Source organism: Heterodontus francisci, chromosome 2 (assembly GCF_036365525.1).
Source record: "Heterodontus francisci isolate sHetFra1 chromosome 2, sHetFra1.hap1, whole genome shotgun sequence".
Classification (NCBI taxonomy): domain Eukaryota; kingdom Metazoa; phylum Chordata; class Chondrichthyes; order Heterodontiformes; family Heterodontidae; genus Heterodontus; species Heterodontus francisci.
In genome coordinates, this window is record NC_090372.1 from 156,331,747 (window position 1) to 156,359,494 (window position 27,748).

At 41.8% G+C, this 27,748-nt stretch overlaps 1 protein-coding gene across 7 annotated transcripts in view; it reads right to left on the minus strand.

The window, feature by feature from the left end:
* cdk14 (cyclin dependent kinase 14) overlaps positions 1-27,748 on the minus strand; it is a 779,114-nt gene that overhangs the window by 470,628 nt on the left and 280,738 nt on the right. For all 7 annotated transcript variants that reach the window (XR_010969007.1, XM_068012619.1, XM_068012572.1 and 4 more), the window contains one exon: positions 3,804-3,927. Coding sequence is in view for 6 of the 7 variants with exons in the window: in XM_068012619.1 (XP_067868720.1) it covers positions 3,804-3,927 (124 nt within the window). In the remaining variant the exon portion in view is untranslated. The remainder of the gene's footprint in view (positions 1-3,803; positions 3,928-27,748) is intronic.

The window sequence follows — 27,748 nt, forward strand, 5'->3', positions numbered from 1 at the left end:
CAAAAATTTGGCACTGAGCCACATGAGGGGATAATAGTCCAGCTGACCAAAAGCTTGGGCAAAGAGTTAGGTTTTGAAGAAGAAAGAGAGGAGAAGAAAGAGAGGAAAAGAGGCAGAGGTTTAGGGAGGGAATGCCAGATCTCAGGACCTTGGTCGCTGAAGGCACAGTCACCAATGGTGGAGTGATTAAAATCAGGGATGGGCAAGAGGCCAAAATTGGAGAAGTACAGGTATCAAACTTGTCAGGCTGGAGCAGATTACAGAGATAGGGAGGGGCGAGACCATGGAGGGATTTGAAAACAATGATGAGAAGTTTAGATCAGGACCCTGACATCAAGATCAAATGGGGGCCACAACCCTGCACTGGATAGGGAACAGTCACCCAGTGATTTTCCCCGAATTGGCCAATTAGTGGCCAGAAGGTGGGCTCGCATCTAATTAAGGACAATGAGTGGGCTCTCAAAGCTGGAGGGCCAATAGGAGGTGCCCTCTCTGCAACTTTTTAAACTTTTAAATTAAAAATGATTCAGCAGCTGGGCCACGATTGTGGAAGGGGAAGGGGGGAGGGAGGGGAGAGCACTCCTCCACAGGGTATCCTGTGGCCACAGAGACAGGGAGGGATGCAAAGCCTGCCTGGAATGCTGGCCTCCCCGGTTTGCTGCCAGGAGTCCCGTCTCCAGGCATCTGGTCTGTTGGATCAGATGTCTGCTGCCCAAAAAAAATTCCTGGGAAAATAGTCATTTCCTTCAGCCTTCATGGAACAAGTGGGATATTCCACAATGAATTGAGGACTCAATGATTGCCAATTTTGAAATGGTCCAGATACTGGATGCAGGCATTAATATAATAGAATGGTTAAAGACAGGCAGAATGAGGATGAAAGCACCTTTAGCAGATCTGGCTATACAGCAGAAAACAGAATTGGCACAGGAATTGAAATTTCCATTCGGCCTCTGTCAATAAACCTTAAACTAACTCAATTGACGACCACCTCTCAGAAAGTGGCCTTGGGGCGGAATTGTGCTGGCAACCCAGTACACCGGCCAGCAGCGTCAATTTTCACACCTGCCCGCCTTCGTGGCTAACACATTCATCACTCCATGTGACCAGTGCAATTTGTTCAGATGCATCATTATCTTCATCCACTTGCTCAAAATCCTGTGTGTGTGTCATCTCGAGGACCCTGCTCTCGGCAGTTCATCGCATAATGATACTTCGAGTCACACCTGAAGCACCTATAATTGTTCTTTGGGTAGTTCTGGGATTCACTTGCCTATTATTGCTGTTCCAATTCTGTTTCTGCTGTATAGCCAGATCTGCTAAAGGTGCTTTCATCCTCATTCTGCCTGTCCTTAACCCTTCTATTATATTAATGCCTGCATCCAGTATCTGGACCATTTCAAAATCTGGCAATCAATGAGTCCTCAATTCTTTGAGTCATTGTGGAATATCCCAATTGTTCCATGAAGGCTGAAGGAAATTACTATTTTCCCAGGATTTTTTTTTTCTGGGCAACAGACATCTGATCCAAAAGGGACTCCCTCTCCGAGAAGTGAACACCAGCTAGAACCAGGCGTTTGTCCATATGAGGCACCTTAGGACAATGCAGCAATTTAAATACTAGTGCTTATCCAGGGATCCCCAAATTGAATTTTGCCGATTTGTTAACGTCCATGATATATTCCTCCCCGGAATGACCATCTGTTTTGTGAAATCTATCAAAGTCTGACCATGCATTATAGGCATTTAACAGATCATCATTCTTGCAAATTTCGTCCAAGAATTCCAACAGAAGGTCCAAACCTTCCTCACAATCCAACTGACAAAATTGCTCACAAAATAGTTTACTTCTGATTTTACTTCTGGTAGGACATGACAATGCCAAGGCTATGCCTTGTTTCCCCTTTGGTAGGGACATAACCCATGTCCACATATCCACATCATTCTTCCTCTGGTCATATGGTTCAGACTCCAAGAACATCGAACAGTAATCAAATTTACACTTGCTTTCTGCCATTTTCCACAATGGCTACAAGAATTGTATTTTTCTGTCTGAATTTTATTTTCTTTGTTTCCAATCCTCACCTTTAGGAAACCATTCTCTGCTACTATGTTGTACTCCAGAAATCCAGTAGGTAAGGTTAGAACTAGAGCCAATCTTTACACACTTTTATATTTATTTACAGAATTATGCATTACAAGCATACATCTCCTAATCCAACAATCATAGTTTTGATCTGTGTCTATTTATTATGGGCTCAAATGAAACCCCAGTTAACTCCCACCACCTGCATACAATTAAACACAACTAATATACAATTAACAAGCGGGACTTGGTGCGAATTAGGACACGACTAGTAAGATTTTGGGATGACTTCAAGTTTATAGAGGGTAGGATGTGGGAGACCAGCCAGGAGTAATTGTTACCTCTGGACTTGACCATTCCAAATGCATGGATGAGCGTTTCAGCAGCAGTTGAGCTGCGACTGGTGCGAAGTCAAGCAATGTTACACATGGAACTAGTTAGTCTTAGTGATGGCGTGGATATGTGGTCAGAAGCTCATCTGAGGACCAAATGTGACACGAACGTTGTGAACAGTCTGGTTCAGCTCCAGACGGTTGCCAGGGAGAGGGATGAGATCAGTGGCTAGGAAACAGAGGCAAAACAAATCAAACTGAGACACAAATACAGGTTGCTACTGATGGCATTCCTGTGATGCACCTCACTGTTTATGTTGTGAATCGGACAAACAGCAAAACAAGTTGTGTTGAAGGATTCTGTTAAGATGCTACTTCCTAAAGCAGAAAGTCTGAGAGATAACCTCGTTTTGAGATGAGTTCCAAAGGTAAAAGGATCGTAGGATAAGCCACAGCAAAGACAAAGCATTTCTACATCACCACATGTGTATGTTTTGAAGAAAATACCACCATAAAATTCATTATGCTCATATCAGAATCAGGAACAAGGGGGCTTAATCATTGCCTCAGAGTGAAGGGAAATTTGAAAAAATAAATTGGGAAAAACACAGACAGTCAACAGGAAGAAAAGCATCAGAAACCAGTTTTCTTTTTCAATAAGGAATGGAATTTGACAATGAAAGCCTAACATTTTTTTACATAATTTGCAACAGTAAATGGAGTGCACAATATACACCATGCAATGATAGGTTAATTCAGCAAGTGCGAATCATAAAGTTTGCAGGGACGGATAAAGCTATTATACCCAAACAAATCTGAGCCTTTTCAAAGATCAACCCTACCTAACTTCCTCGTACCATGCTCCATAATTCCTTCTCTCTCCAAACACATTTCTAATTGTCTCTTGAACCCTTTTAGTTTATCTGCTTCAATGGTCTTCCTAGGTAGCACATTTACAACTTTTATTACCCACTCAATTAAAATCATCAGGTAAATTTCCTTTGTTATAACTTATTAATCTTAAAACCTTGGGCTCTCTGATATTGTGAGCATATAGTGAACACTTTGTCTTGATCAATTCTATCTTGAAACTTCAATTAGATCACTTTAAAATCATCTCTTTTCCAAACAAAACAAGGCCAACATCTTGAGCAGCCTCTTGTACTGTAAATTCCTGATATCTGGACAAACCTTTGTTGGTTGTCTCTCTACCCTTTCAAGGATAACGATATTCTTCCTGTGATTAAATTATTTCAACCGCACACAGTACTCTGGTTGTCGTCCAAATATCAAATTATACAACAGATTTAGATTTGTTGTCCATCCCTCTGCTAATGCAACCATTACACTATTTGCCTCTACTTGGAATAACTGCCATTTCTTACCAAAGTCTGCCAGTTTCAGCTCTCCAGTGTCACTGATGAGTAAGTTCTGAGGCTTCAGGTCTCTGTGCAAGATGTATCGCTGATGAATATAAGAGAGACCCCGCAGCAACTGAAACAAAAAGAGCTAAAAAGGCAAAAAAAGGAAACACAGCAATAAGACGGTGTCAAGACAGTTCCAGAAATCTACATTTTTCAACTGAGATTTGTAAACAATGACACACAAATATATTACTTGCACTATAGACCAAGCCAATGTCACATTTCTAAACTCTAATCTTTTTCAAATAATGAATGTGACTATTTTACATTAATCGAACACATTTAAAACTAATTTCCTATTAGAGACATCCTCCATAGAACAGAGTACAGTATTACACAATTTTTATTTTTTTTTCTCGCTTTGGTAACTTTGCTCACTGCTCATCAGTCTCTAACCTGGATTATTGTAGGTGTTCATTTTTTTTGTGACCACCATAAATACCGTCTACAATCTGCCAGCAGAATGTATGATTTGAAAAAGGGCAAGCGGCAACATGTCAATTTTTCCTCCCTCGTGACCTCTATTCCCTCAAGATAGAATGGCTTAGTCTTTCACAGTGCTTGAACTGAACAAAATGTAACATTGGCATATTTCACAGTGGATCAACTTCCCCTTTTTCAAAAGCAAATTCTCCCCTTTCAAATGGCTAGTCAAATCAGTCATTCGGGGCTTCTACCATGTAGACTGATGGCAACAGGGACAGTTTGGTGGCAAAAAGAAACATCTGACTTATTTCTATCTGCCTGCTCTTTCCCTTTTTTAAATGAATAGTATTCCTCATAGCAGCCACAAAGAGTCCAGAAAACTGCAAAACAAATTTCGATATGCAAACAGTTCCTTAACACCTGCCTAAAAAGTAACTAAGGTGATTACAAATACTTTGGACAGTCATAAACACCATCTGCCCCCAGACTTAGAATACTCAGCATGTAAAGCATTTTGAACTTTCATGACAATTGCTGACATGGTTCCTGCACTTTGCTGATGCTGAATATTTGTGGCTGCAACTTTTCAGTAATCAGTAGGATTAACATGCACAGTTGTTGCTGACTCAGTATGTGATTTGAATCAGTTTGAATATACTTTGAAAATTCCTCCCAAACCACATGAAAGCAAATCATTTATATTCAAACATCCTTACACTCTGATCAAAGTCATGGCAATGCAAAGTGCTTCTCTACACTTCAGTTGATCACAGAAAAAAGGCCATTCTTGTAACCACTAACTAACAACAGATTTGTTACAATATCACAAAAAGTTAGTCTTGAAGCCAAGTTTTTTTTACTAAGTGAGCTTGACATGCTGTGGACAGTGTGCCACATTGAATTATGTTTTCGTGTACAAATCATAATTGCCAGCCTGGAAAAGTAGCAAAAACTGGCCAATGGCTTCAAAAAAGCTAAAGCCCCAAGAAGCTGAAAACCCAAGAACGGCACTGACATGTGACCCATACTTTTCAAATTAAGCAGTGGGTATACACAACATTCTTTCATGAGTACAGGTAAAAACAAATACATGAGAGCATGAAAGGAAAATCCAAATGTTGAAGGCACAAAATTGTTAAACCCAAGGGCACGATCTCATTGAACAATTAAAAATGTTGCATTCTGCTTCATAATTAACAGATATTTTATTTTTACTAAGTTACATTTGGATTTTCGACAATTCAATCTGACCATCACTTTCCTAAAAGTTACCTTAACAGTTACGTTCCCATATTCGACCTCTCCACCTGCCAATTCACAAAGGCATTCTACCCTTTCTGGACCCAATCCAAATACTGCACCCATCCAACACCCACCCTTTCTTCTCCTCCAACCCTCCTGGGTCACATTCACAATCTTTCTTGTTAATTCAACCTGGCCCTTTCTTCTCCGTACAATTCTGTTAAACTGGTGCTCTTTCACTTCCCTAGTTGAAGCACTCTTTCCTTCTCAGATTTCATGTTGGCACCCTTTAACCCTGCCCAGTTCATACTGGCACTAGCCCTCTCCCGCTCCCTCTCATTTAATGCTGGCACTCTTTCCACTGTTAAACTAAAGCACTATTCCCAGATATTGGTCAGAATTTTACATGGCGACGGAGGCTCCGCTCACCGGTTTAAAAGTTGGGGGCAGGCCCGCTTCTGTCGGGCCTGGAAGCCACGCACCAATTTTGCATGGCCCGGATCCTTAACTGGCCTCAGGTGGGACTTCTGCCCCTGAGGTAGGAAGTCCAGTCTCCAGGAGCTGCCAGCCAATCAGAGGGTCGGCAGCTCCTCAGTCCCAGCAGCACCACCAGGAGCATTGGCCACTGCTGGGACTGCACGCAGCATGTGCAGCTAGAGGGGTATGAGCCTCCATAAAGGTGAGTGGGGTTTCAGGCCTCATGGGCGACAATCGGCTAGGCTCCGGTGTGGGGGCACGGGTTGTTCAGGAGGGCAGGGTGAGGTGCTCCATCGGGGGCGGTCTATGCTGCTGAGCGGCCCCCTGTGGGGCATAGGGTGTCCCATCAGGAATCGCCCACCGCCCCTCCAGGTCCGCAAGGAGGCCATCTGGTATTACCAGGCATCTTCCTCAGGTGAAGTTCCCAGACACCACTGGTATGTAGGAGGACACTCATAAGTGGCAAGTAATTGACCACTTAAGGGCCTCAATTGGCCTGAGGCAGGTGGGCGGACTTTTTTAAACCTCCCCTGCTGCTGGTAAAATGGCAGCGAGGACAGGTAAGCAATGGAAATGGCACCCCCCCCCCCCCCCGCCCCCATAAAATTCCAGCCACTGTCCCTTACTCCACAAAATATCGTCCTCTTTCCTCTCCTCCCAAAAGCATCAGTTCAGCTCTGGCCTGCGCTTTTCACCATCATTTCTATCTTCCCTCTATGGAAATCCATTTCCCCCTTTCCTCTCCACTTCATTTCCATTCAATGCTCCTGCATTACAATCCATTTCCTCCCCTTCCTTTTCATCCAGCCTTCCTCTTTTTCACTGCCCTCAGTGCTATCCTTGTCCAACTCCTGCTATGAAGTGATTCTAATCTCTTGTTGCATATGCATAGAAGGTAGGTTAGCATTTATACAGTGCCTTTCACAACCTCAGGACATCCAAAAGTGCTTTACAGCTATTGAAGGACTTTTGAAGTGCAGTCACTGTTATAATGTAGGAAACGAGGCAATTTGCACACAAGGTTCCACAAACAGCAATGTGATAATGACCAGAGAATTTTAGGCCACCCCAGCAGGTCGGATGGTGGCATGGGGGCAGCATAAAATTGAGCAGCAGGCTCCAGGAGGCCTACCCACCCTGCTTCCGCCTCCGGACAAGTTTATGGCGTCGGGTGGTGGGGGGGGGGGGGAAACGGCCCGCTCGCCCGAGGCCGATCAAGGCTCTTAAATGGCCACTTAAGGGCCCTTGCCTGCCTCCACGGGTATTTTACCCCTGGCAAGCAGGTGTGCTGGAGTCATGAAAGGCCGCCCAGCGATAGCTGCCAGCCTTTCCGGTGGGGGAGCATGGCCCGATTGAGGGCCGCCCCCGCCTCCCAACCCACCCCCGGGACCCAAGACACCTCCCTCCCCCCAAAAAAACACTCCAGCCTCACCACTGAAGGAGCGATCCCCCTGGTGAGGCATGCTCCTACTTACCTTTCCTCTTCGATTCATGGCGTCAGCTGGGCTGCAGTCCCAGCAGCAGCCACCGCTCCCGGTGGTGTTGCTGGGACTAAGAGCTGCCAGCCAGCTGATTGGCCAGTAGTTCACAAGTGGGTGGACCTCCTCCCTCAAGTGGGTGGATGTCCCGCCTTGGGACAATTAAAGCCTGGGGACCCGTAAAATACGGGACGGTCCCCGGGCTAGGCGGAAGCTGGTTCACTACCGACTTTCACGTCAGAGTCCAGCTCCTGTCCATCCACCGTAAAACTCTGGCCGTAGTATGCAGCAGCAGAAATAACTTTAGTCAGACTCAGATAGAAGTGGCAGTGAGGGAAGAAAAGCTTGGTTTGTGCTGACAATTAGACCAGGCAGCCAAAACACTGAATGAGAGAGTATAAAATGCTGACAGTGGAATGTACATTAATAGCTCCATGAATTAAACATGATGCTGCAACCAATGATTGAAACACTACACTTTGAGAGTGCAAAGTCTCTGTTTTCTCCCTTATTCTATACTCCACTACAACAAAATCAACAATGCTAGGAACATAAAATGACAGCCAAGTGTGGTTTTTGAATTGCTATGTTGAAAATAGAAGTCAGGTGGTACAGGTATGCTAGAATTTCAGGAAGATTTAGAGATACTAATTTTACTGAATGGTCATATAACTATCAACATAAATCGAGAAAAGTTAAGAGATTTTGAATGTGTAATCAGGATCATATTAGCTAGATATTGCAGCCACTAGCAAAGAGGGCTATAAATTCACTTTCTGCGCTACAATTTTCAGACCACAACAGCTATTAACATCAGTCAGCCAGCAATGTTCTGTCATTTCTCTCAGAATTGCTAATATACTCAGGGGAATGTCAGGACCAAAATCAGAAGGTTTTGCTCCCCGATGTCCCGGCCAATATTTATCTCGTAATCAACATTAAAAAAGAGATGATCTGGTCATTATCACATTGCTGTTTGTGGAACCTTGCTGTGCACAAATTGACTGCGTTGTTTCCTACATTATAACAATGACTACGCTTCAAAAGTCTTTCATTGGCTGTAAAGCTCTTTTGGACATTCAGAGGTCGTGAAAGACACTACTAATGCTAGCTTTCTTTCCTTTTTCCTTTCTCTGCACTGGTCACGCCCTCAGTGCACTGAAATCCATCTATTTTATTTCATCCATCCATCCATTACTTACAATACATAAGTCAACCATAAATGGAATGTGCAGAGGTTATGAGATGCTAAGGAGGTTACCAACATTTGTGCCTGTTACCCTGACAACACACACTACCCATTTATCCATGCCAATTTAGAAATAGGCAGACATATCTCAAGACTGGCAGACAACTGCTCTGTAACACAAACATATCAATATCCGTGCCTTTACTTAAGGACATTCTCTCTTTTGCAGCTGACAGAGGCAATGATCGGAAGACACTGTTGCCAAATCATGCTAGCTGTACACAGAAAAGTCTAGCAAGATTTATATTACAACCAAGACAAGAGTGTGCAACTGCTAATTTAATAAGATTGATTCGTAGACATTATACTGATTACCATCCAGCCTTAGGAAGACACGCAGTTATTTTGTTGCCTGCTTCATCCTGTAGAGAGTCATGACAGATGAATGGAGGAGGTGGACAGACAAGTGGGCATGCAAACAAAAGAGGATGCAGCTGCCAAAGGCGCTAGTGATACCATCATCCATAATAGCTGAATTACTGGGCACTACTCACATACATACACGTAATGCATTGTAATAGATAGGGATGGTGATGATGATATATATGTATGCCCTTATTTACCCTCACCTTACTCTTTCTAATCTTTTCCACAAAACTTTGTATTTTTACAAATAAGAAAAAAAATGTGGTTTACCAAGTTACATTAGGAATGCAGGAAAGGATCTGTCTTCTAATTGATCATTTGATTTTCTTTTTGCAAGTTTGCACAAAACGTCATCACAAAACAAACACTTTCTAAAGCTTGGGTCTGTTTCTTGTATTCAGTGCCATCTCATCAGATCAGCAGAGAAGTAATCTTCACATGCCGGAAGCTGAAGAAGTGGCTAAACACAGCAACAGAAGCTTGGTCAACTGGAAGCTCCTTCTGGGTGTTAGCGATCATGCAGTAGGTTGTGTTACAATGATTCAATATGTGAAGCCCTTGGAAGATGTCAGTTTTTGTTGGGATATTACAGATTGAATGAATGAGTGTTCTGCTAAAATGTGGGAATGTGGGAACTAACTATAAAGATTGTGATGAAAATTTGGCATGGGCAAGCAGTGAATGTGGAAAGGTTTGCTAGCCAAGATTTCATGACAAGATGTTGCCTATCTAGTATATTTTTTCATACATTCCTGGGATGTGATCATTGCTGGTAAAGCTGGCATTTATTGCCCATCCATAGTTGTCCTGAGATGATGGTGGTGGCCCTTTTTGAAGAAGTGGCTTGATACAACTGAGTGGCTTGCCAGGCCATATTAGAGGACAGTTAAGGACACATGAAAAATCCTAACATTACAGGAGGCCATTCGCTTCATTGTGCTGTAGGATTAGAGAGAGGTTGCAATCGCTCCATCTGTTTCAATGCTCTTCCCATATCCTTTTTAAATATTATAAGCTCTGTTTTAAATGCCAGTAATGGTAAAACATTGCATGTTATAATAGCTGTGTAGGAAAAATGATGTAACTTTTGCCTGCATCCTTGTATTGGGAATCCTGCATCATTTCCCATTCGTTATCTTCAGATCAGCTGGCCGGTCCAACCTCAGGATTTCCTGTCCCAGGCATCCCAGCCACAAGCTCATCTCCCTAGCCAAGCCTAACATTGACAGAACGAGAAGAGTAACAAGAGTAACAATAGCAACTGCAGGCTTACCGACTTGAAATGTTAATTCTGTTTCCCTCTCCAGAGATGCTGCCAGACCTGCCGAATAGTTCCAACATTAATTCAAATTTGCATGATCCGCAGTACTTTGCTCTTGTCCAGAGTAAATAAATTTTGGAGGAGTATTACATTTAATTCTTCAACCTCCCCCCATGACCACTGCAGGGTTGCCAGTTGGCAGGTTTCAGAGGCAGGCACAGTACAATCTTTTCTGTTGCCCCTGTGCTGGGGCATCCAGGCAGTCTTCTATACGTAAGATGTGGCAAGATCTTAGGAACGCCTACGTCTGCTTCATTTACTGCATGGAGAAAGTGCCTGGTACAGGTCGCCAGCCCTTTTTCCTAACTTTTGCTGCCAGAAGACTGAGATTTCCTTGAGGCTAAGGGTCAAGAATATCTGCCCTGATACCTTCACGAAAGAAGCAACAAAAAGAATTCAAGTATGCTTTACACATTCTATAGAAGTGTTCTTTTTCCTGGTAAAAGCAGCATGCTAAAAGTCTCGAGAGAACTAGTATATAGAAAACTAATTAATCTTCTTGGGGTCTTTTGTACATCTCTGACCAATAAACTCAATCGAATTCTTAAAGGGAGTTTATTTTGACTGAAAAAAATGTAAATCAAACAGTTTCACTCTTTCCTATCTTCAAGAGCCCAAGAGTTCAGTTGGAGAGCAGCATTGGCAGAGGTCCAGGATCAAATTATTGTTAGTCAACCTTCTTCCCTCTGTGATTCTGACAGCACACTTCAAGTAAGCAGGTTGAGTTGAGTGTATGGAACAGAATTTATTCATATTGTATAAATGATCAATCCATACAGCAGAGAGGGCAGAACTTTGGGCTCAACTCTCTCCTGGTACATAACTCACCACTGAAACCACTACCATTTATACACTGGTTGTTTATTACAAACCTCCTGACTATGATTACTCTAACAAGAATATAGTGGTTATTTCAAAGCATTTACTCCGTGAACTAGAGTTCTACATTAATCACCCATGTTTGACGTCTGTTCTATCCAGCATTTCCTTGAGCTCCAATTGATAAGGATACATCTGGAGTGGAACAGAACTCATTTCTTCATGTTGTCGTGGTCCTGTAGTTTTTTTGTCCAGGAATATGCGGTTTGCCTTTAAGGCTTGCAAAGGATCAGTATTGCTTTAAGAACAAGCAAGCCTCAGGAGTTACAGGAAGGTGCATTTTTGTTTCCTTAGAAACAACCATTTGAGACTGTGTTTCAAAGGGTGCATTCTCGTTACCATAGATACAGCCACTGGGAATGAATATTAAGCGATACATTTGTTACAATTCAATTTTGAACTGGCTTTTTAGTTGAAGACAGTTTGTTCTAACAGAACACAGACACACAGAGAACACACAGACAGATAGCTGTGGTGTTTAGCACCTGAAAAAAGAGCTCTCAACCATTTAAACTGAAGGAATACGATTTTTCTCTGTTGAATTATTATCCCTCAAAATTCTGAAAAAAAAGTCAAGCTAAAACAGAGATGTCTGGTAATTTAAACAGAAGGAAGCGAAGTTAGACTGTGACAATCTTTTATCCCTCAAAAACTCTGAAGTCAGATTGATTCTATTGATAGTGTTTGCAAGTCGTTAATTGTTGAAATTCGCTGGAGAAGGAAAGCATCACCTACTACTGGAATTAGACTGTGGACTGTTCTACTGTGGAAGAACCTTTTTTCCGCATCGGACGACTGTGAGGACTTCAAGCAACGTTGGACTGTAAATTTGCAAGGACTCTAATTTTTTCTATTTTAAATGTTGTTTATATCTTCATAGTGTTTAAGAATTTAGTTCTTCTAATTAAAGAGTTAATTTATTGATTTAAAGACACCTGGTTTGGTTAGCCTCATTCAGGAGTTAATAGATGGTACAATTTGACTGGGTCGTTCTTTAATTTGGAAAGTTTTAAATGATATGTTAGGCAATCTGTGGAGCAACGGGATTGAATTAACAATGTGTTTCTCCCATCACAATCAGAATCGTATATTTTGATTGGGGGTTTTGACTGGAGCGGTCGGTTGTAACAATTTTCCATCTCTGCTGGTGCGACACTTAGCTCTACCTCACCATCACTTTTCGCGATTCCTTCGCTTTTGCTAAATTATCAGACTGCTTATCCGACATCCAGTACTGGATGAGCATTAAGCCAGTCTGTTCGCAACCTTAGTGTCACATTTGACCCCAAGATTAACTTCCGACCACATATTCATGCCATCACTAAAGCCGCCTATTTCCATCTTTGTAACATCGCCTGTCTCAGCTGCTCATCTGCTGCTGAAACCTTCATTCATGCCTTCATTGACTATTCCAATTCACTCCTGGCTGGTCTCCCACATTCTATTCTCCGTAAACTTGAAGTCACCCAAAACTCTGTTGCCCTTGTCTTAACTCACATCAAGTCCCGTTCCCCTAACACTCCTGAGCTACATTGGCTCCTGGACAAGTAACACCTTGGTTTTAAAATTCTCCTCCTAGTTTTCAAATCCCTCCATGGCCTCGCCCCTCCCTATCTCTGTAACCTCCTCCAGCCCCACAACCCACCAAGATGTTTGCGCTCCTCTAATTCTGGCCATTTATGCATCACTGATTTTAATCGCTCCACCACTGGTGGCTGCACCTTCAGTTGCCTAGGTTCCTCACATTGGAATATCCTCCCTACACCTCTCTGCCTCTCCAGCTCACCACCTCACTTTCTTCCTTTGAGACACTCCTTAAAACCTATTTCTTTGACCAAGCTTTTGGTCATCTGTCCTAATATTTCCTTCCGTGACTCGGTGTCATACTTCACTTTATAACGCTCTTGAAAAGCATCTTGGGATGTTTTATTATGTTAAAGGCACTAGATAAATATAAGTAGCTGTTGCTCTTTCCCAGACAATCTGCTGGTCTATCAACCAGTTACGGTTACTATAGTTCATTATAGCCATTATAGTTCAACTTAATTATAAACTCTCAACTCTCCAACGTGTCCAATGTACCCAAGACATTTTATGTCTTCTTGTGTACCTGTGATGCAGTTGTGATGAGGCAGACTGAGTATGCAATTTGGTTTGCAGCTGCTTTGCAAATGGCATTTGTTCATCACCATTATCTTCTTCCTAAACCAGTAGCAAGGGATTACAGGATGATCAATAACAGGATCTGTGAGGCCACAATGCACACAATGGGTGCCGGGCAATATTGAAAAAGCCAGTGGCTGACGCTGACCACACAACTCCCACCATGAGCGCTTAATGTCACACTCTGTTCTTGGTTGGACCACCTGTATCTGATCTAGGTCATCTTAAGTTTCCAAATGCAACTGCCAATCACTGTCACTTAACTTCCTCAATTCCTTCTTTCCATGCTCATTTATCCATTAATTGCTTAATTTTCTTGATATCAAGTCCCATATCCATACTCTCATTGAATAATTGAATACTAATAAGTGAATACTAATTGAATAAAATGCACCTACATTCTTATATCAATTACAAAATTGTGCAGCAATCAGCAAGAAATCCTCACATACCGATACAGAACATGCACTATACACACAAAATAATACAAGATATAGGTTGATAATCAAGCATATCAATGGTTACATTATTACACTTGGTTCTAAAACATAACAGTCCAGGTACAGCATAAAACATGGGACTGACTTGTCCGTACATGGGTTACAATCACCCGAGTTATGTTCTCCCTAGTAGGCTGAGTGGGTGGTGAGCAGATTCATCTAAACTCATTATCTAGACAACTCGTTACACAAAACTGTAGACCAACTGGTTCTTGTGGTATCAAAGTTTGATCCCCAGCACATTCAGTCTGCAAAAATGTACTGGAAACTCTTGTCAGTTTCACATCAATGTATGGGTATAGCATTGCTTTATTAACCACGCTCTCAACCTGTCCTGCCACCTTCAATGACTTAGGCACATATACACCCAGATCTCTCTGCTCCTGCACCCCCTTTAGAGTTAGACCCTTTATTTTATATTGTGTCTCTGTGTTCTTCATACCAAAATGAATCACTTCACATTTCTCTGCATTAAATTGCATCTGCCACTTCCCACCCATTCCACCAGTCTATGTCCTTTTGAGGTTCTACACTATCCTCCTCAGTTTACAATGCTTCCAAGTTTTGTATCATTCACAAATTTTGAAATTGTGCCCTGTACACCAAGGCCTAGGTCATTAATATACATCAGGAAGAGCAAGCATCCCAACACCAACCCTTGGGGAACTCCACTACAAACCTTCCTCCAGCCCAAAAAACATCCATTAACCACTACTCTTTGTTTCCTGTCACTCAGCCAATTTCATATCCATGTTGTTACTGTCCCTTTTGTTCCATGAGCTACAACTTTGCTCACAAGTCTGATGTGTGGCACTTTATTAACTGCCTTTTGGAAGCCGATGTACACCACATCAACAGCAATACACTCTCATCAAAGCCTTGTGTTACCTCATCAAAAAACTCCAGCACGTTAGTTAAACAAGATTTGCCCTAACAAATCCATGCTGGATTTCCTTAATTAACCCACATTCGCCCAAGTGGCTATTAAATTATCCTTTCCAGAAGTTACCCCACCACCGAGGTTAAACTGACTGGCCTATAGTTGCTGGACTTGTCTTTACACCTTTTTTTTGAAAAAGGGTGCAACATTTGCAATTCTTCAGTCCTCTGGCACCCCCCCTAAATCTGAGGAAGACTGGAAAATTATGCCCAGTGCCTCTGCAATTTCCATTCTCACTTCCCTCAGTATCCTTGAATGCATCTCATCAGGTCCTGGTGCCTTATCAATTTTATGTACAGATAGCCTATCTGTACATACCTCTATCAATTTTAAACCCTTCTAGTATCTGAATTACCTTCTCCTTCACCATGACCTGTGCAACATCTTCTTCGTTGGTAATGAGAAATGCAAAGTATTAATTTAATACTTCAACTATGCCCCATCTCCATGTGTAAATACTCTTTTTGGTCCCTAATAGGCCCTACTCCTCCTTTTACCACCCTTTTACTATTTATATGCCTATAGAAGACTTTAGAAGACTGTTAGCTGCCAATCTACCCCAGAGCTGGTCCAAATCTCCCAGGAACCTAAAGCCCTCCCTCCTGCACCATCCTTTCAGCCACACATTCATCTGCACCCTCCTATTTCTATACTCGCCTGCGCATGGTACTAGGAGTAATCTGGAGATTACTACTTTTGATGTCCTGCTTGCTAATTGCATACCTAGCTCCCTAAATTCTGACTGCAGGATCACATCCCTCTTTCTGCCTGTGTCATTGGTATGGTCATGCAGGCCCCCATCTGCCAAGAATGAGGCATATTAATTTCGCCGCATGGACATTAAACTTCAAATTGTTGCTGGGAAGAAAAGAGGGCCAGTTACAAGGAATTGTCAGGCGTCCTAGCCGGAAAGACATTTTTGCATCTTAGCAGATGGTATTGGAACAAAGGAGCTATCCCCTGCTCCCCCAATACACAGAACAGACGTGGTCAGACCAGTCTAGTCACATGACTAACTAGCTGTTGCAGAGGTTTGAACTGAGAGAATTAAATTGGAGAAACAGTGTTGGAAGACAGAAAGCTCTTGGCTCCTGGACTGAAGCAAACCTCCTCTTCTCCTGTCTGCTCCCATCTCTTCCGCACGGAACTCCAAAACCCACTGAAGACACGTGAACCCCAAGAGAGAGAAAAGTCTCTTACAGTGAATAGGTTTCAGAAGAATACTGGGCCCCAACGAAAAGCAAGATTTACCTACAAAAGGACTCCACAGTGAGCTCGAAGAACCATAACAAACTCTTCAGATATTGCCTCAAACCTTTCCACTTTATTTTTCTTCTGCTCTTTTCTATCCCTATCTGCATGTGTGTATCGCGTATGCATGCTAGCTTGGGCGCTTCGTGTATCCGTAGGCGTTAACTGAATTAGAGTTTAAGTTTTAATAAATTTGATTTTTCGTCCTTAAACCTAAGAAAGCCTGTTTGTTCTCATTTCTTTGCCTTATAATTGGAAAGCGGTGAACAAGGATTCACCAAGGGGGAGCTCAAAACACAGTATGTTTAAAAATAAAACCCCGTTACAGTAAGACCAGGTGAAGGCCGAAACCTTTCTCACCTGGTCTTAACAGTACAAATGTGGACCTTACTGCTGCTGTTCACCCTCCTTCCTCAGGGTGCTCTGCAGCTGTTCAGTAACATACTTGACCCTGGCACCAGGGAGGCAACACACGATCCTGGATTCACGTTTGCAGCCACAGAAACGTCTGTCTATTCCCCTAACTATCGAATCTTCTATCACCATTGCTGTTCCAGTCTTCTTTCTGCCCTCCCTGTACAGCTGCGCCAGCCATGGTACCATGGATTTGGCTCTGGCTGCACTCCCCAGAGGAACCACTTTCATCAGTATTCAGAACTGAATAGTGATTGGAGAGTGAGATGCACTCAAGGGACTCCTGCACTACCTACTGTTTCTTCTTCACTGTCTGGTGGCCATCTATTCCCACTCTGCCTGCCTACTCTTATGCTGCGGGGTGACCACATCTATAAACATGCTATCCACGAAGCTCTCTCCCTCATAGATGCACCTCAGTGATGCCAGCTGCTGCTAAAGTTCTGAAACCTGGGGCTCAAGCTGCTGCAACTGACGACAGACATTTCCTGTACATATGGTTATCCAGAAGGCAGGAAGAGTCCTGGAGTTCCCATGTTGCACAGGATGCATACTCTCGATGGCGAAGCAGCCCTTTTATTTGATAATAAACCTGTTAAAACTAATAAACCTTGCTACTTTAAATAAAAATAAACCTTCATAAAAGCTGGAAGAGAAAGAAAAAGTTTCTGTACGCTTTACGCTTTCTACAGAAGTGCTCTTTTTCCTAATGAACTGAATGTACCAAATGCCTCGAGAGAACTGGTATTTAGAAACTAATGAATCTTCTCGGTGTCTGTTTGTACATCTCTGACTAATAAACTCAATCCAATTCTTACAGGAAGCTTATTTTGATTGGAAAAAAAAAAGTAAATCAGACAGGTTAACTCCTGTCTGTCTTCAAGGGTCTAAGAGTTCAGTTACAGGCACTAGCAGAGGTCTAGGACCAAATCATACCTTACCTTTCTTCATTAGACAACAGTGAGATGAACTAGAGAAAATATGGAGTATGAAGAAACAGTAATGATTAAAAAATTTAAATTTTGTCTGCAACATAAGCCTCCCAACTATCTTCTGTTAACTTTAGAAAAATATGCATCCATTTATGATAACCACAGGAACTGACTTGACCACAATTGGGTCTTGGCAACACCTCTACCTGATATTTATATTTCCCCTATTATTTTAAAGATTGGCATCCTAAACTCCAAAACTCCCCCTTACAGATAACTGTCCTTATAGGCTGGACTTCCTCAATGTCACTGAGATTACTCTACAAACATTGATGAAAGTGCCATGTTAGCTTGGTAAATTGTCGAGTTGGACTTTGATCACTTGTGCAAACATACAAGTCCTTAAATACCAAGATATCCATACCTTGGAGTTTTTAAAGCTATGACTGGAATTTGAGCTCTACCTTAAGTAAGCCAGTTATCAATGTTTTGACAACACAACCTCTGATATGGTCCATAGAATACACTGCAAGAGTGGAGAGATATTCAGGTGCTGTGACCGATATGTTGGGGCTAAGAAACCTGGATTTAAGCTTGTGGAGAGAGAAGTTTCATGAGGCTATGGTGAACAAGAGCCCTCTTCCATTGAATTTTATGGTAGGTACAGGCTATGGCAGTCTCACTTTCCTAATATCAATCTGAAGACCAACTAAAGAACTTCACATTGGACCAATTCACTAGTTGCTACTTGGTGATGTGGAGATTTTAGGAAGTACTACTTCAATAGCATATTCAACATCAATGTTCACTTGGCTACTTAAGTCATGAATTTTGAAACATGGATTGAATGCAAGTTCTTTTGTCCTACTTTACTTTATCTTATTTTTATGCCTAGTAATTTCCATGGGAAGAGGTAGAAATGGCTAAATACATGCTTCTGTTAAATTCCAAAGGGAAATACCACATCAATTATTCTAGCCCTGAGATCATGGGTAAAATCTGTACAATGCAAACACCTGGAAAGACAGCTAATGCATGAGGGAAAACGTTCAACAAAAAAAAAGCCAGTAATACAACACAAATTCAGAAGAAACAAATCATGATTGCATAAACAGATATAAGCAAGTGAGAAAGACCTTCTCACTATTGTAATGTAGGAAATGTGAAAGCCACTTTATGTACAAGATCCCACAAACAGCAATAAAATAAATGACCAGATCATTTGTTTTAATTTTAATCCTCATTGTTATGTAGCCGAACACACAGAATTAGAGAAGGATGTTCATTTCCTACCTGTGGGGGTTGTATGGAGTGTTGTGATTGCAATTAGTGACAATGACAGGAGAAAATAAATGAAGATGGTTATGTAATGACATGAATGCAGAGCAGAGGTGAAAAATCAGATGGTTCCTGCTGAAAAGGTCTGACAGATCCCCAGTGAATTTGTCAGGTTGGATTACTTGCCTTACCCATAGAATTAAAAATTCAATAAATGAGAAACAATGCAATCTTGACGGCCTGTCGGCACAACCAAGAGATATAAAAACAATTTAGTTTAATATTTGGGGCACTTCAATAACTACAATAATTTCAATTACAAAATATTTACTTAAAAAAACATATTTCTCGATGCAATTCTTTCATTAAAATCATGTAAGTAAGAGGAGCTGCAGCATTAACTACGCAGCAGCCAGGTGGAAATGTTCATTAATACATTCAACTTGAATTATTGCAATCATTTGCTTTAATTAATTTGACAACCTATAGCTATTTCTAGCATCCACAACTGATGCCAAAATCAATAAAGGAACTAAATATTTGGCTGCTACTGTAATAGCAAGCTGCAAAATATAAATGTGAAAAAATTCCATTTTGAAATATTACACTAAAATCTTTTCAGAACTAGTTGTCTACTTTTGGTATTATGTAATTAAAAACTGCTTCATTCACTGGAACAAAACTATGTTTGATCATCTAAACGTGAAAATGGGTTTTCAAATCATATCTACAGCCGAGAAAACAATTGGGAACAAAATATAAGTAAATTAACTGAGTTAATTTAGCTGAAGCCAAATATTTAAAAAGTTGTAATTAAATGGCAATGTAGACAAGGGCAAGGAAGGCTGTAGACAATCCCATGGTTTAAGGGGAAGTGGAAATAAAATGTTCATTTAAAACTAATATCATCTGTACCACCCAATGAGATTCTCATTTTCCAATCTACTCTCTCCACCATCTGTAAAAGAGGGACTTAATTTGCCATAACATTCATTTATCAGTAATACACCTGCTTGCACCCTGGCCTGTGAATGAAAAATAGAAATTTATTTAACTGCTATGAAGCTCAGAGCTATCTAATTAGCATATCCATTGCATCAGGGAAAAGGTTGTTCCATTCCAGCACCCACTCTGCCACTTCATTATATGCCCCATCTGCCAAATGTTCCAGCCATAATGTGGGCATATATACTTGGCTTTAACTAATAGCATAGCGGGAGTCTTGGGGCTTCAGGCAATAAATGGAGCATTAATAACAGAGATGCCAAAGCTGCTAAATGTGAATTTATAAGGGTCAAAGACATGCTAATTTTAAACTGCATTGTAAGGAACACTATATTTTGCAGTCTCAAAGGTCAAAACACAAGGTTACGCAAAAGTAGGCATTAAGACAACATACACAATGGATCATCCAGAACATTTTAGGTGTAGATTTAAAACCAGTTTGGCATAAAAGTAGTGAGACCTGTTATTGCAATTGTGTATTTAAACCTTAATGGTGGATTGCTCTAGAGTCCAACAGCATATGTTAAATTCTATCAGTTCTCAGCCTTACTCATAGTAAAGTGCATTCCACTGTGAAGACATACACTATTCCCATTCAACTAATAGGAGGAAGGCACAATCCATCTGCCCACGAGCTAAAGGATGTTTAAGGCAATAAAGAAAGGGAGGGAGAGAGAAAACAAGAATGTATAAACAAAAAAAAGGACCAGGAGATGTGTGAAACAAAGGCATTGATGTTTACGACCCCCATTGGGTGCGATGGACTGTGGTGGGGCAGGGTGAAAATGTTATATCATCAGGATCCAGCAAACTAACCCCAATCCCATCTGTCAGGGATGGTTACATTTTTAAAGACACAAATCAGGCCATCGTTGAGACTCCTACAAATGGGAGACAGGGGTCTAATTAATATTCAAAAGACCGATAGCTCATTCAGGCCTTTCAAGCATGCTTTCTGCCCCTCCCCACCCCTTGAGCCTATATTTTATCTTACACGCCTACCCAGTCCTGCTCATGGCTCCAATGTTTTGACATAACCTCTCCGAACCCCCCACCTCCAATTGTGGCTGAGTTCAGCCTCTACTAACTGCCGCGACTGTCCCTATGGGTATCCGGCTGCAACTTCCTGTCGCAATGTTTGTGCTCGTATCTGCCAGCCAGGCTGCCAGTTTGACTGACTGGCAGATGGGAGCCTGAAGATTATTTATATGAGGCCCTGCCATTAGGATGGTCAGGGCCTTCACAGCCCCAGCCTTGCCATTTTGCACACCAATCTCTCTCTTGTTAATTAACTCCAAAATGTCCTGGTTTGCCAATTGGAATATCCCACAGCAAGAACAGAGGAATATCAAAAATGGCGCAGCCAATGTTTGCTATTAGGCACACACATCTTGAGCAACACAAATCTGAACTGTCTGTCTAATTGATCTCAAAATTCAAGAGAGCAACCTTTGCTGCTCTATGTTTCATAAATGTTTAACTCGTATGTGCACCAAAAATAGCTTTCCTTATTAAGTAAAAGGGCAACATAGCTATTGCATAAAATATTCAACCTTGATGAAACATTAATCAGAACTGTGGCTATTCTATCATATTTAGTGTATTGTAATGGAACTTTATGATGTTAGATTTTCATCTCACCACCATAGTGAATCAGAAAGTTGGGTTTAAATTGCTCCTTCTGTCTGCTGTTAAATAATGTTCCATTGTTAAATAAATGTAGTAAAAGTCCACTAGACTCATGGAAAAAAAGGTACTCAATGTAGCAGCTCCAGATCATGGTATCTCTGTATTGGTTGATGAAGGCTGACACACCAGTGGAGTCACATGCGTCCATGCAGAAACCAGCTTCAAATAGCCTGTCAAACACTTGCTCCAGGCAGGTGAATTTCAGATTTAAAAAAAGGGCTGATCAAGATCTTGGCTCTTGTTCAAGGTAGCTACAAAAACCTGTTTGGCCACAACAATCCTACCACATTGGTCATCGTACCCTCCAAAATTTAGCATCTGCCTGGTTATCATACTGATGTGTGAGAGCTGCAGTAGTTGATGCTTAGAAATCCTGATCTATTTTCCGTTGCCTTGGAGTAGGAATATTTATGGCAAATATATTCGGGAAGTGGGCAAGCAGGATGAGTTGCTTGTCTACAAGATAATCCCAAGACATAACTGAAGAGGAGTCCTTCTTAGTCCCTAGGAAGCACATACTGGAAAAAAAGGTTGACCAAGAGGGAATCAGAGACACGAGCCAGGTTGTCACGCTTGGTTACATATAACTAACTAAGTTCAAGTCTACTACCTTGGGAAAGGAGGTGGGCATCTCACTGATTTGCAAGATGAGGCACAATGCAGTGAAAAGCCATTTCTTGGAGTAACCTCAAGTTGTGAAGAGTACTGTCCACAGATCTCAGCTTCCAGATGAGAGCCCACATATTGCTCACTTGGAAAATATGTTCAACATGCAAAGAGAATTTTAATTTAAGGTCTAACAATAAAGTATTTAACTTAGCTCCAATCCACCTGCAATCTATCATGTTAAAAATATTAATGCACCTATGTTATAACTGTCATTTCTGAGGCTTTTGTGTTTCCAATTCTTTTATGATTTAATCTAATTTTTCAACTCTCATAGGCATCCGATTTTGTAATTAATTGAGAGCGAAGTTGCTATACCATTTAACATCTGCAAAAAGGCAGCACTCAGCCGGGGATCATGCTCTCTGGGAGCAAACAAGCTCAAGCCAGGTGGAAAGCATGTTTAAAGGAAAAAGGATACTAGAGCAATAACTCATTCCAGTACCAAGTCACCAAGGTCCCACCACTGTTATTATTTTAAGTAGCAGCTGCAATAAAAATAGCATTAATTGAGGAATTTTGTGATTGCTGTTATTTTACTAGCCGGGGGTGGATGGTGGAAATGATAATTAATTCAGCGAGGGCAATGACACAAAAGTCCCAGGAAATTATGGCCTGGCTTAAATAATTGCACAAGTCGTGAACACCATAATCTCCTGGGACTTTTGTGCCATAAAATGACAAACACATCTCCAGAATAAAACAATGCCACACTCCATCAGCACTGCACTGAAGTGTCAACCTAGATTACATGCTCAAGCTTGCAGTTGAGATTGAAACCACAACTGTCTGATTCAGAGGTAAGAATCTCACTAGCCATGCAAAGCTGACACTGGCATTGTATTGTGTACAGTAAGTGAGAAACACCAACTCAGACCAATGGATGATGACTATTTTCTACAATTATGACTAGGGCACTAGAATGAAGTGCCAATGTTATAATGGAAGCACTGCCAAATTGTATAAATTGAGTTGTCCTGGCAAAGAGAGTATTGGTGATATGCACAGGAAATGATCTGACAAAAGCCCCTTGTGACAGAAAATTGAGAATTGTGATCACTCTCTGAAGCCATTCATGTTGTGCAACTTGGTTGCAGATCTGAATGCCGCAACAGAGCTCCTTCAAATCTTCTTAATTCAAGAACAGACACCTGAGACAAAGTTCCTGGGAAAAGTCTTGAAAAGTACACTGGGTTCTATACATCCTGCTGGATGGGAAGTACTGGGATGGTCTGACTCTGTTCCTGTCTGATTAATCTGACTTCCCTTCAATCCTTCTGCAGCTTCTCTTTTCCTGCCAATAGATCAAGTAATGTAGGACTCCCATTAGGAACACAGGAACAGGAGCAGGCCATTCAGCCCATCGAGCCTTCTCCACCATTCAATACGATCATGGCTGATCATCCACTTCAATGCCCATTTCCTACACTATCCCCACATCCCTTTATGTCACTGGTATTTAGAAATCTGTCAATCTCTACTTGAAACATACTCAATGACTGAACTTTCACAGCCCTCTGGGGTAGAGAATTCCAAAGATTCTCAACCCTCTGAGTAAAGAAATTTCTCCTCATCTCTTTTCTAAGTGGCTTCCCCTTTATTTTGAAATTCTGACCCAGGTTCCAGACTCACCAACCAGGAGAAACATCTTACCTGCATCTATCCTGCCTATCCCTTTAAGTATTTTGTAGGTTTCGATCAGATCACCTCTCATTCTTCAAAACTCAAAAGAATACAGTCCCAGTTTCCCCAATCTCTCTTCATAGAACAGTCCTGCCATCCCGGGAACAAGTATGGTGAACCTTTGTTGCATTCCCTCTCTGGCAATAATAGCCTTCCAAAGGTAAGGGGACCAAAACTGCACACAGTACTCCAGATGCGGTCAAACCAAGGTTCTATACAATTGAAGCAAGACTTCACTACTCCTGTACCCAAATCCTCTTGCGATAAAGGCTAACATACCACTAGCCTTCCTAATTGCTTGCTGCACTTGCATGTTAGCGTTCAGTGATTTATTGACGAGGACACTCAGGTTCCTTTGTACATATATACTTTCTAATCTTTCATTTAAGAAATACTCTGCACATCTATTCCTCCTACCAAAATTATGCACCCCGAGTATACCGGCTCAGTAATTCTCTTGAAATAAAATGCTTTCCAAGGGCAATCTAAAATGTGGAGTCTTTCTGAGCATTGGAGAGATTTTTTATTTTTATTAAAACCTTCAGAATGTCTCAAGATATGGCCAAAGGTTTCCACAAGCAATCTCAATGAACAATAACCATTTAGCAAAGTACTACTGCCTTGACAAAGAAGTCGTGACAAACTGTACTTCTTGAATATTGTCAAAGGTGGTTAGGAAGGTGCAAGTCCCAGAACGTAGGACGGGTGACGTCAGTCCAACCTAAATCCATCACTTTCATGTGACTACCACTTCAGCAGAATCCCAATATAAATCGAACCATTCAAGAAATCCCTGACCCCCAACAAAGGGACTAATCTTGACTAATGCCCTCTCCCAAACCATGAATTTTGAGATCTACATTTGGTGATTTTTAGTTTTATGTTTTTTCTCCCTGTTCTCATCAATAAAACGTAACTTACACTTTCAGAACAAGTTGGAGCATTGGCAGTCCATAATGTGGCCAGTCTTTGCAAATTGCATTTACATACCATAAAACCACTTTCCAGATTAGGAAGCAGAACAAGTGAGACATAGACAGACCTGAAATTGCCACTGGTGGCTTCTAGGAGCACAAGAAGAATAAGAAAATTGCACTGTGGTATCAACAAGCAAATCACTATATATATATATATATATATGTATATTTATATATAAAACATATACATACATATGTATAATGCACATTGAGCAATTTTCTTATGCCAGATCTTGATTTAGTACACAAATTTGAATTCCAGATCATTTTTCAACAAAGAGATCACAACGATTCTGTCTTATAGAGGTTGTGGCACTTGAGACAATTATTCCTCAGGGGAAGGAGGCGGAGGAAGTGAAACAGTGGCATTGGGCCCAATGTATGTAGCAGGATGTTTGATCTCAATGATCATCTTTCAATATTGCGAAATCCCCTGTTAATTTAACTGATATAGAAGGTAAAGTATGTGGGAAATATGATGTTAAGAAGAACAATGAAAATTACAGCAGAGGAACAGGCCCTTCGGCCCTCCAAGCCTACGCCGATCCAAATCCTCTATCTAAACCTGTCGCCTATTTTCTAAGGGTCTGTATCTCTTTACTTCCTGCCCATTCATGTATCTGTCTAGATACATCTTAAAAGACGCTATCGTGCCCGCGTCTACCACCTCCGCTGGCAACGCGTTCCAGGCACCCACCACCCTCTGCGTAAAGAACTTTCCACGCATATCCCCCCTAAACTTTTCCCCTTTCACTTTGAACTCGTGTCCCCTTGTCATTGAATCCCCCACTCTGGGAAAAAGCTTCTTGCTTTCCAACCTGTCTATACCTCTCATGATTTTGTACACCTCAATCAGGTCCCCCCTCAACCTCCGTCTTTCTAATGAAAATAATCCTAATCTACTCAACCTTTCTTCATAGCTAGCGCCCTCCATACCAGGCAACATCCTGGTGAACCTCCTCTGCACCCTCTCCAAAGCATCCACATCCTTTTGGTAATGTGGCAACCAGAACTGCACGCAGTATTCCAAATGTGGCCGAACCAAAGTCCTATACAACTGTAACATGACCTGCCAACTCTTGTACTCAATACCCCGTCCGATGAAGGAAAGCATGCCGTATGCCTTCTTGACCACTCTATTGACCTGCGTTGCCACCTTCAGGGAACAATGGACCTGAACACCCAAATCTCTCTGTCCATCAATTTTCCCCAGGACTTTTCCATTTACTGTATAGTTCACTCTTGAATTGGATCTTTCAAAATGCATCACCTCGCATTTGCCCTGATTGAACTCCATCTGCCATTTCTCTGCCCAACTCTCCAGTCTATTTATATTCTGCTGTATTCTCTGACAGTCCCCTTCACTATCTGCTACTCCACCAATCTTAGTGTCGTCTGCAAACTTGCTAATCAAACCACCTATACTTTCCTCCAAATCATTTATGTATATCACAAACAACAGTGGTCCCAGCACGGATCCCTGTGGAACACCACTGGTCACACGTCTCCATTTTGAGAAACTCCCTTCCACTGCTACTCTCTGTCTCCTGTTGCCCAGCCAGTTCTTTATCCATCTAGCTAGTACACCCTGGACCCCATGCGACTTCACTTTCTCCATCAGCCTACCATGGGGAACGTCATCAAACGCCTTACTGAAGTCCATGTATAAGACATCTACAGCCCTTCCCTCATCAATCAACTTTGTCACTTCCTCAAAGAATTCTATTAAGTTGGTAAGACATGACCTTCCCTGCACAAAACCATGTTGCCTATCACTGATAAGCCCATTTTCTTCCAAATGGGAATAGATCATATCCCTCAGTATCTTCTCCAGCAGCTTCCCTACCACTGACGTCAGGCTCACCGGTCTATAATTACCTGGATTATCCCTGCTACCCTTCTTAAACAAGGGGACAACATTAGCAATTCTCCAGTCCTCCGGGACCTCACCCGTGTTTAAGGATGCTGCAAAGATATCTGTTAAGGCCCCAGCTATTTCCTCTCTCGCTTCCCACAGTAACCTGGGATAGATCCCATCCGGACCTGGGGACTTGTCCACCTTAATGCCTTTTAGAATACCCAACACTTCCTCCCTCCTTATGCCGACTTGACCTAGAGTAATCAAACTTCTGTCCCTAACCTCAACATCCGTCATGTCCCTCTCCTCGGTGAATACCGATGCAAAGTACTCATTTAGAATCTCACCCATTTTCTCTGACTCCACGCATAACTTTCCTCTTTTGTCCTCGAGTGGGCCAATCCTTTCTCTAGTTACCCTCTTGCTCCTTATATATCAATAAAAGGCTTTGGGATTTTCCTTAACCCTGTTTGCTAAAGATATTTCATGACCCCTTTTAGCCCTCTTAATTCCTCGTTTCGGATTGCGCCTACAATCCCGATATTCTTTCAAAGCTTCGTCTTTCTTCAGCCGCCTAGACCTTATGTATGCTTCCTTTTTCCTCTTAGCTAGTCTCACAATTTCACCTGTCATCCATGGTTCCCTAATCTTGCCATTTCTACCCCTCATTTTCATAGGAACATGTCTCTCCTGCACACTAATCAACCTCTCTTTAAAAGCCTCCCACATATCAAATGTGGATTTACCTTCAAACAGCTGCTCCCAATCTATATTCCCCAGCTCCTGCCGAATTTTGGTATAGTTGGCCTTCCCCCAATTTAGCACTCTTCCTTTAGGACCACTCTCGTCTCTGTCCATGAGTATTCTAAAACTTACGGAATTGTGATCACTATTCCCAAAGTAGTCACCTACTGAAATGTCAACCACCTGGCCCGGCTCATTCCCCAACACCAGGTCCAGTATGGCCCCTTCCCGAGTTGGACTATTTACATACTGCTCTAGAAAACCCTCCTGGATACTCCTTACAAATTCTGCTCCATCTGGACCTCTAACACTGTTCTGAGAAGTGTCTCATTCAAATTCATATAAACATACAAAAGGGAAGATCATTC